This window comes from Bison bison, unplaced genomic scaffold (assembly GCF_000754665.1).
Source record: "Bison bison bison isolate TAMUID 2011002044 unplaced genomic scaffold, Bison_UMD1.0 scf7180017864234, whole genome shotgun sequence".
NCBI classification, from domain to species: Eukaryota; Metazoa; Chordata; class Mammalia; order Artiodactyla; family Bovidae; genus Bison; species Bison bison.
In genome coordinates this window covers 342,803-353,679 of record NW_011494806.1, presented here as the reverse complement: position 1 = coordinate 353,679, position 10,877 = coordinate 342,803, and the positions used below count along the sequence as shown (strand labels likewise).

Here is a 10,877-nt window from a genome sequence, read left to right as displayed (position 1 = left end):
TGGCTGTAGGACCAGCTGCTTTACTGGTCGGCTGGGCTGGACAATGCGCTGAACTGTAGCCTGGTTCCCAGGGACCTTGGCGGCCAACACTGTATTACCAGAGACAATGGAAACACCAGGTCGAAGGGGAGTGCCGGTTAGCACTTTGGTAAAAGTGACTTTTCCACCATTGGCTGTGCCAGCCACGAGGGGCTGAGCTGTGCTGGTGATACCTTGGGCCTGAATTTGTGCCACATGGGCACCAGTGACTGAGGAGCTTGGTGGGGCTTTAAGGATAACAATCTTAGGGGCGGACTGAGGTGGTTGTCCTCCAGCACTACTGGAGGAGACAGCTGTGGCAGAGACACCCATGAAAGGATTCCCTTGGCTCAGGATCTCCTGGCTTTTGGAGACCTGCAAAAGTCCTGATGTTGGCGTTGGTGTCTGTAAGACAGGTTGGGCTGGCTGCTCTTGGCTGACGGGCTGAGTGGTATAATCATGCAAGGTTAAAGATTCTGGAGCTGGAGCTGTTGATTCTTTGGGAAGTTCTGTGGGGGCTGTTTCCTCTGGTGGGGGGACCAAGTCATTTGCTGATGAATTCGCCACATCACCACCTCCACCATCCTGGTTCATCTGATCCAAGGAGTCCAGAGAGCTTGGCAGTCCAAGGGCTTCTTCAATAGGGTCTTGTGTGACCTGATTGAAGCTGTCATCAGTCAGAGAGTCCAGACCAAATAAATTTGGGTCATCAAACAGATCCATGATGGGGTCTGCCATCTTGGGAAAGCAATGGGGGTTACTTCCCCAAGGTTTAAGGAGGGAAGGGGAGGGGGGGTACTGGCTCTCCCCTCCCCTCCCCTATTAAGAAAAAAATGTACACAATGGAAGAGGACTACTCTTCAGGTAAAGAGGCAAGAAACAAGTGCATGTCAGACTGTCCTGACCTTCATGGAGCAAGATGGCTAGGTCTTCAGAGGAAGATGATGGAACTCCTGTTGTAGAAAGACAAATGACAAGTAAGCAAAGGAGGTGACCTCAGAGAAAACTTCTACCCATAGCATCAAATAGCATCAAAATAGTAAGATAAGAGGGAAATGTGAGGTAAGCTGAGGACAGAGACACAGCAGAAAGAACATCCACATTTCTGCTTTGAAACCAAAAGAGAAAAAAAGAAATAAGCCAACCCCTTTTGGGGGCTCTTACACCTACACGCTTTGAAGCTTCTGTCTGTCAAGATCATTCCGCTGTCTCTGTCCATTTCTTTTCACAATTATCATTCTTAGGTACAGAACAGGAAATGTAACATTCATTCACTTTCTATTTCAGATTCTTAAGTTGACAGAAATGAACAATATATCAGCAATACTTCAGTGAATACAGCCAGAGGCTTCTGGATATACTGGATTTTGTAACTTTTCCTTGTAATTCCAATACTTCTACTTACTACTAGCAAAATAAACACCTTTAACCAAGCTTACTGGATAATCTCGCTAAGTTGATAGTATAATTGTACTCAGGAAGATTCCCAGACTTTAGTTCACCTATCAGTGAATCTATACATTGTGCTTCTGTTCCCAAGTCCCCTCCTCGCTCTCTCATATTTAAGATCAAAACCTTCTCTGGCAAAAGAGTCAAAGAATTCTCCAATTTTGTCCCAGTTTATGTTTCCAACTTTCACTCTCATCATTTCCTGTATGCTCATCACTTCCTATATATACCCTAGATTTCAGTCCAAACAGAATCCAGTTCCCTTAATGACATTCCTATCTCCATGACTGCCTATTTTGCTGTATTTTCTGCCTGGAACGTCTTTATCACCCTCACCACAAACATCTCTTCCAGGTAAAATCTTTAACATCCTCAAAGGTCTTCTACTCAGTAAGGCGAGCCCTGCACCTCCATAAGGTGAGCTATTTGTGACGACTCACCATAAGGTGAGCTATTTGTGAAGGGACGACTCAGTCCCTTCATCTTCTTTGTTGTTGTCGTCTCTGACCCTTTTGCGACCCCATGGACTACAGCCCACCAGGCTTCTCCGTCCATGGGATTTCCCAGGCAAGAATACTGGAGAGGGTTCTCTACCCAGGAATTGAACCCACATCTCCTGCGTTGATGGGCAGATTCTTTACTGATGAGCCACCAAGGAAACTCTCATCTTCTTTAAATACCCACAACACTGCCTGCACCTTATTTAAAGCACTTATATTTAACATTTTATTAAAATGATAAGTCTCTTGTCCATTTCCTCTGAAGGCCCAAGAGGTTCCTTTGTGCAAATTATAAAAAGCTGCCTGCTCAAGACGCTTGTCTGCCATCTGCTGGAAAATTATCATACTAAACTTATTATCTGTGATGATGATGAACATGTGCAATGCACACCCTGCACAACCCTGCATGGTGGCCCAGCTCCTCTTTCTCCACGACAGAAGAGCTCCTGAATGGTGGGGACCACATCTTATTCATCTGTGGATCTTTAAAGTGCCAGATGAATATCACACAGTAGCTACTCAAAAAAATTTAAATGAATTAAAATAAGTGCGTGTGGTGTCTGAAATTAACCATTCTGTTCTTAGAGAAATTAATTGGTATTCCCTGATTCTAAGATAAGACAGTAGAAAACTTCCTATCTTGAAAAACTGTCCTACAAATAACTGAAACTATGTTGACAAAATCCACATGTGGGGCTTTTAAGTACATAAAATGTTGAAAAAAGGAAAAACTAAGACAAGGAATTTTAAGTATGTCACCATGTAACTATATGAAAATGTAGTATTTGCTTTCTGTATAATGATATCAATATTTGTCAATCCAGGAAAACTTCGGTAACACCATTTCTCCTCTTTTAGAAGAAACCAGAAAAGAAATTTGTCAGTGACACAGAAAAGACTAGACTGAAGACTTTTCCACACAAACCCCAAGCTTTTTTCCCTCTTCCTCAACTCATTCCAGTTATCCCTGTAAAATTAATATAATGTGGGTAAGTAGCCCAGAAACTGAGACATAGATAAGAGGACAGACTCATCAGTAGTTGGCACAACAGTTTTTCAAAATTATAAACCATACAGAGCATCTCCACCAATGTTAAACAAGATCTTTCCAGATTCAGTAATTGTATCCCTTCACATTGCAACCAAGGTCCACATCACTTCCCATTCCTGGCTAAAGTACTCCACAAGCTCATTCCAGCCTCTCCTACTAATGCCTGCTGCAAAACTACTCAAAATGGTGATCAGAAGACTTATAAATATTTCTTAATTTAATAAAAATCTACTCAATAATCTTATAATTTTTTCAACACTTCCATCATCTTTTTCTAGTTATGCCCTACTTTGCTACCTATTATCTTTTCACCTCCTATTCACTGTCAGAGAAGCTACAGTAAATATCTAACAGTTAGGTGTCACACAAAAAATACAGTGAAAGTTCCCACCAGCTATAAATTTACACTGATAATAGTGTATAACCTGCCTTTCTTCCATGGAGTATTCTGTCCTTTCCAGGACTCCTTGCTATTTATTCACCCAAATGCTCTTTCTTCCCTCTGCAACAGCCCAGTCTCAAAGAAAGAGAGAGAGAGAGATCGAGAGAGAGAGAGATCTCATTTTTTAATGGGAAAAACCAGGTTAACAGCTTCTGAAATATTTCCTTACTTCCATATGACTCAAGCATTAAATTCTTAAAGGTGAATGTACTTATTTATCTCCCTTTCCAATTTTGGGGCCAAATTCCTGCTTCTCCTGGTTCAGTCAAGGCCCCAATATTTAAAAAAATGTCACCACTGACAATGCCACACCAAGTCTCACTACTTCTCAGTTCCATTCTATCAACTCACCCCTACCTAACCTAATTCATAGTATATGAATTTTTTAATCCTAGTCTACAGCTTCTTTTTTTAACTCACATCTTTAAATCTGTCCTTGATTCTCAAAAGAATAAACCTTCTCCAAATGTACCGCCAACTTTCTTACTCCCTCCTTCTATTCTTACTTATGGGTCTTCCTAGCTATACCCGTATCTGGCCTATTCTACCAAGTTCATCTACCTCATGAATTCTCTTTCCATAATTCAAATCCTGGTAACAAAAATAAATAAATGTTAAGCAGTCAAATATACGAAACCCTTAAGATAACCTTAGGTAAAGCAACTCCTTAGATAAAGAAATCATAGCAGACTTTTATCATACTGAGAATGAAAAGCCAGCCTTCACCTTCCATGGACCCAAAGAGAAACATATGCATATGCTCAAAAGTCAGTTTGATGGCTGTACTTAAACATTTTCCATAATTCCAAACTAACAAGTAGACTAAGGACAGAAAACTTGTGGGGTGGGGGGGCGGGTGTAGGATATGAGGAAAGTAGAACTAACTAGTCAGTTAAGACTAAAATTCAAAGCTATCCATCTACAACTTTCAGATAACAAGCCAGAGAGATTCTTTATATAATAGCCCTTCATCTCACCTTCTTTTTTAAGGAGAAACTGTTCCTTCTCCTCGAAATAAATAAATACTGATGTTTTTCTGCAGCTTTACCACCTTTAATATAGTTCTTCTGGGTTTTCTTAGAAATCTAGAGTCCCAGCTCTCCTGTTATTTTATGTGCCTCCTGGTACCCTTGCCCATTTCAAAAACAACTTCTCTGTCCAATCAAAAAGGACTTAGTTTTAATTCTACTCTATACTTTTCAATCTCCACAAATCTTTCAACAAAGCAGTGATTCTCAACTGGGAGATGGAAGGTATGTGAAGTTTGAAAATGTACCTTTAATGTTGTAATTTTACATCTGTCAAATGGAAACAGTCTCACTGTTTACATTATTTATATTCAATAAAACTGGACCACATCTCTTGGCCTGTGAGGATGTATGAAAGACAACACAGCGGGGCAGGGGAGCGCAGGCAGGTGTGGACAGAGAAGGACGCATGCCTGGTTTGGAAAGATTATCGACATTTATATGATGGGATAGGATTTCTTATGGCCTCTCAAAAGGAAGTTCATCATTTTGTTTATGATAGATGAGAAACACTGCAAGAAAAATTAGCCCAATTGTCTAACACATAAACTTACATAAACTGACCTTCAGATATCCATTTTCCATTTACAGATTTCTCTATACTGCCCATCCTCTTAGAAGATAACAGATGAATGGCATAATGACAACAAATGACCTTTTGGGGGAGGGGAAGGCTGCATCTTTACAAAGTACCAGCCATGACCACTTAACCTCTAACTGCTCAAAGAACAAACTATTTTACTTCAAAGTATTAATCTTGTTATTGGAAACTGTATCCTTTCAAGAGGATCAGTGGCAGGCAGGCAGACATAAACACGTTATGGAAACAAAATATAGAAGCAATCTGAAGAGATCTCTTGAAAATAAAATAAACCAGAAGGCTTAAAATGAAGATAGTCAATATAATTTTAAAAGAGAAGGATTTAAAAACTGCACCATGGAGACATCTGTGAGACCCAAAGGGTCTTAAGTCTTATAAAGAAACGGGAAATAAACATCCTATGTGAATGGAATCACAACTTAGGGTCAGCAAAGGATCAAGATAGAAGGACACAGACCATAAGAAATGGAGCTATTAACTTGAAGCCACTCAGGAGACTTCCTCAAGAATATCGAGATCCTAGGCCATTTTCTCTATCTTCACCATTCTCACTGCCAAATGTGTGACTGCTCTTTTTTGTTTGTTTTCCCAGTTACTGAAGGAAAAAGCACTCACACCTCAATCAGGAGTATGGACCTTTGGGGCAAACATGGCTGGTAAAGTGAGTCCTTCTGAATAAACAGGGAAAGCAAAATAGGCAAGTATGAACGCTAAAACCATGTACGTACTTTCAAGGGTAAAGGAGAAAGTACAGAAATTTTGTACTCCTGTGGAAGGGAAGGAGCAAGGTAAGGAAGTACGGGGTTGATGGAGAGGGAAACGCGACTGGAGGCGGGGGTGGCGGGGACCCGGGTACATTACCTGCTCATACTGCCAGTGTTGGTGCCAGTAAGGCCCACAGAGCAGAGGCGGGAGGTTTCTGGCAACTGGAGCCCCCAAAATGGAGATGAAGTACATGCACTTGAGGGAGTGAGCTAGTGGGGTGCCCTCCAGGGTGGGGATGGCCAAGACGGGAAGATGCGGGGTGGGGGGGTGTGGATGCCCGGGTGGGAGCAATGTTAGGGCGGAAGCTACAGGCGGGAAGGTCCGACAAGCCCTGAAAGAGAAAAGAAGCTGTGTCTCACCCCAGCAGGGTAACAGAGATGCCTTTACCTGCAGCGGCCGTGGGGGGCCGGTTCGCCCCTCTCGCTGTCTCTCCAGCACCAGTTCCCCCTCCTCCTGAGCAACCTAACTTGATGCTCCTGCCCGCCCCACGTCCTTATTCGCTGCACTCCGCTGCCACTCACCACAGGCGCAAAGACGCAAAACAGCGCAAAGGGTGGGACTAAACAGAGCTTCCCCCTCCCCCGCCACCACGGGGTTAGGTTGAGAGCGCACGGAGAGGCCTATCCGGTTTCCAGGGCCGAGGCGAAGCCTGCAGCTTGCTTGAAAAAAAAAAGGAGCCTGGCCAGAGGAATGGTCTCAAGCTGCGGCAAACTAGTCCTGGAGATTCAACTCCCCCACCTCCAACACTGTTTTCTGCACACCAAAGAGCGTAAACTCGGGAGAGAGGGTTCCACACTAGGCCAACTCCGCCTCCCTCTGAATCCCCTGCCTCTTAGTCCTGTCAGCTCTTCTGCTGTAGTGACTATCCCTTATCCCACGACCCATTAAAAGGGGCCACATCTTCCATCCATCAGAGGAGTGAGTCAGCCCAAGGGCTGGAACACGGGGCCCTTTACTCTTCAAAGATGAAGCGCTCTCTCTGCCGCAACCCAAATTGCATTCTTGATAGTCTAGTCTAACCCTTAAGCAGCAGTAAGTACTTGCTAGAAAGTAATCGCAGGTACTCACGAACAATTCCCAAACCCTCCCCCTCCAAAATACACACCTACTCCTAACCCCCAAACCTGGGCTCTGGCCCTCACCTCGCTGCTCTTGAAACTCAGCCCATCTGATATATGGGCCAGGGTCCAGTTTGCAGTGCCACTTCAGACCACTCTAATTCCGAGGGTTGGCAACCCCAGAATGATGGTACAAGCTTAAATCCCTCAAAGTAAACTGTTAATAAAAACAGCTGCTTACTTCCTGACCACTAATTTCGCCCGAAATGTAAACACTCTCAACACTGAAATCCTACTTTCTGTGCTCTATGATACAAATTAGGAAGATCAACTTGGCCTTAGATCTCTTAAAGATCTTCACCTTACCACTAATGCTAGGGACACTCCATCCCCACTCCAGTAAACAGCAATACTGTTCTCCCATTCATTCAGGCTCGAAACTTCAAAGTTGCATCTGAAACCTCCTCTTGTATCCATTTTTCAACCATTTGCCCAGTCCCATTGGCTCTCCTGAAAATGTATCACAGCTAGTGGAGCTGGCCGGCTTCCCAATCACATCTAGTCAGTCCTCTTGTTACACAGATGAGAAAGGAGGCTTAGAGCTGAATGACACAACCATGAAACTAAGTGGCAAAGTTAGGATTCATCTTTCTCACTTTATTTCTGCTGCCACTTCATTTATGCAGCTCCTGTAACAGAAAGAAGCCTCATAACTGATCTCTCCCCCTACTAATTCTTTCTGCTATCAGATTAGTTTCCTAAAACACAGGATAGCCAAATCAGTCACCTGCTTAAAAACTTTGAAAGATTCCCTGTTACTTAAGACATAATCCTTAAGACCACACTTTGCCTTTCCAGTCTTTTTTTTTTTTTTTTAGCCATACCCCATGGACTGCAGGCTCTTAGTTCCCCAATCATGGATTGAATCCAGAGCCAAGGCAGTGGCAGAGCTGAATCCTAACCACTGGACCACCAGAAAACTCCCTGCCTTTCTAGTCTTATTTCCCACTATTCTACATATACATTTATATGCCGGCCAAAGTAGACAATATTGTCATGTATTTTTTTCTCATCTGGGCCTAGCTAGTACACTTGCCTTCAAATTATGTTACTCTTATTCCATTTCTTTGTTTTCTCAAAATCTTACTTATCCTTTAGGATCCACATCAAATACCTCTTCATCATCTCAACATTTATTGAGTGTACAATATACAGAGTAATATGGTAGCATTAGAGAACCAAAGATGAATCAGACAATCTCTACCCTCAAAGAGGCTTCCGTGATAGCTCAGTTGGTAAAGAATCCGTCTGCAATGTAGGAGACACTGGTTTGATTCCCAGGTCGGGAATATCGGCTGGAGAAAGGACAGGCTACCCACTCCAGTATTCTTGGGCTTCCCTTGTGGCTCAGCTGGTAAAGAATCTGCCCGCAATGTGGGAGACCTGGGTTCAATCCCTGGGTTGGGAAGATCCCCTGGAGAGGGGAAATGCTATCCACTCCAGTAGCTGAATTCGACTTTCACTCGCCCTCAAAGAACCTAAAACAGGAAGGAGTACATTTGTGTATACATGTGGGGAGACAGAAAGAGTAGGGACTATGACAGTAGTGACAAATGTCCAATGAAATACATGCTGGGCTTTATTTCAGGTAAAAGGGACTTAATACATTAGGAAAAAAGGTATTAAGGAAGTAGTTTCTTAAAGGATGAGGAGGAGTTAACTTGGGAGGGGAAGGTGAGCTACAAGAAAGGGGTCTTCAGGCAACAGGGACAGTAAAAGGAAAAGCAAAAGAAAGCAGGGCAGTGAAAAACAGTATGAGATATATAGAGGAAGGTCTAAGCAGTTCAGAAGTTCAGTCTCGCCTAAGTGTAAATCACAAAGAAGAAATCAGACGGAGGTAAGAATTGAAGGGGCAGACCTTTCAAGGAAAAAGCCTTGAATGCCACATTGAAGCATTTTCTTACAGGTGTCCAAGGAGCCACTGAAAAATGGAATCACACGATCAAATATGCATTTTAGTTAGCTAGCTCTGGCTGTTGGAGAGAGAACAGATTTGGGGGATAAGGGGACAGAGGACACAGAAGTAGCTAGGAGGCTGCTATGGTAGTCCAGAAAAGAGTTGTAATGTGGATGCTGTTGATTTTTTCTTCCTGCACCCCTGCCTTCCTATATTGGAGACTAACTCAAGGTAAAAGTCTTCAATGGAAGACTGGATCTTAAGTCCCATTACAGAGCTGGAGTGGGTGGGTGGGGGGTATTGAAACAAGGGGTGAGGTTCTTCCCCTTCCAGTTGGGGAAGAAGTACACACACACATAGCTTTGCCCAGTTTAAGTGGACACTCCTGTGGAAAACCTTGATTTTGCAGTGGCAATACAAAGACCCAGAACCAGCCAGTTAGACAATATTCAGCAATGGGAGACACTGGAATTCTGCAGCATCATAAACAGACTGTCAGTGCTTTGATCCTGCCCACATTCTCCATGTCTCCAACTTCCCTTGGTTCCAGATCAATTTCTAAATCAGATTCTCTAGCATTCCCATATGAGCCACACAACATCCTTTGAATATGTTCCCTTTCAGCATAAGTTAGTCAAAAGATGATTTCTGTGGTTTGCAACCAGGAATTCTAACAAGATGATGAGAACCCAAATCATAGCATTGTGGTTCCAAAGGTAATGGAGGGAAGGAAGGGAGAGAGTTTAGTAAAACTTAGGGGATAAAAACTGGTAGAACCTAGAGTTTATAGGGAAAGAGGAGATCAGCCACTGTAGTGTGAGTTGCCTGTAACATGTCAAGTACTGATACTCAATGGGAGGTCGGATGTATAAATCTCAAAGTTGCCTTGGTGACAGATTTGGAATTATCAGTATCAAAACAGTAGTTTTACGACTGGGGAGTACTCAGAATATGAAGAGCAGAGCAAGTATATACAACACTGCACCAATGCTGTTGGAAGACGACAGAGAACGCTGGGGGTCTGGGAAGAACTGAATGTCCACTCCAAAGAGAGCAGCTGCTGTTCAGCAATTAGTTAAAGTGTTGCCATATGGAAACACAAATCCAAGGCTGAGAGAGAACTTTAGGTTTTCCAAAAGCCAGAAATACAGAGCTTTATGTAAGTCTTCCAGGTTTTAAACAAAGGTAACTAATTTTTTAAAATGTTTTAAACACTTTGCAGGCTAAACAAAACACTTAGCTGGAAACCCCCAAATTTGAGATTTTGGGTGTGGAGTGAGAAAAGCTACAGAGGAACCCAAGAGAACATCAGGATTTAAGAATCAGAATAAGCTACACCTATTAAGCAGGTAGACAAGGCAAAGCTAGAGAAGCAGAAGCGCAATGCAACCGAAGCAAAGAGAGTAGAGAGTTGCAGGGGGACAGAGTGCTCAATTGCATCCAACAAAGCACAAATGTCCAATAATATAAGAACTTTAAAACCTGTCCACTGGATTTAATACATCTCTGCTTTTCACTAGCAAGCTAAGACTAGTCAGTTCCATATGAGTTTTCATAGCATTTTTGTTAAGTACTTTTTGGGGATAATTATCTTCTAATTCCTATTTTGGTTATATTTGTATGCGGAAGCCTCAGGGGCTTAAAGTCACAGGGATGTGGGTTCAAATTCCTGTTCACAAAGTAAATAAACCTTTCTGAGTCTAGTCCATTCCTTTGTACAAAGGGAGATCAAAGCGGTGGTGGTGTTCAATGGCTAAGTTGTGTCCGACTCTTTGCGACCCTGTGGACTGGAGCACACCAGGCTTTCCTGTCTCACTATCTCCTGGGGTTCCTCTATCTCCTTTATCTTCACTATCTCCTGGAGTACAAAGGGGGATCAGATTACAGGGCCATTAATGAGGATTAATGAAACATCTCACATACTTCTAATGAATATTGATATATAACCACTATTTCTAGGAGGTACTCAACCAATGTTCCTGGATAATAGTTGGGAAAAAAACTGTTT

At 42.8% G+C, this 10,877-nt stretch overlaps 1 protein-coding gene across 10 annotated transcripts in view; it reads right to left on the bottom strand.

Moving 5' to 3' along the window:
- The window catches only part of CHD8 (chromodomain helicase DNA binding protein 8), a 58,602-nt gene that overhangs the window by 38,690 nt on the left and 9,035 nt on the right, over positions 1-10,877 (bottom strand). For 5 of the 10 annotated variants that reach the window (XM_010846256.1, XM_010846257.1, XM_010846255.1 and 2 more), the window contains 2 exons: positions 848-971; positions 13-802 (listed from right to left, as the gene is read on the bottom strand). In XM_010846256.1, the coding sequence (XP_010844558.1) occupies positions 13-756 (744 nt within the window). In that variant the 5' untranslated portion in view covers positions 757-802; positions 848-971. Of the gene's footprint in view, positions 1-12; positions 803-847; positions 972-6,241; positions 8,183-10,877 lie in introns of those variants that run through there. The other 5 variants (XM_010846263.1, XM_010846264.1, XM_010846261.1 and 2 more) reach the window with 2 other exon arrangements.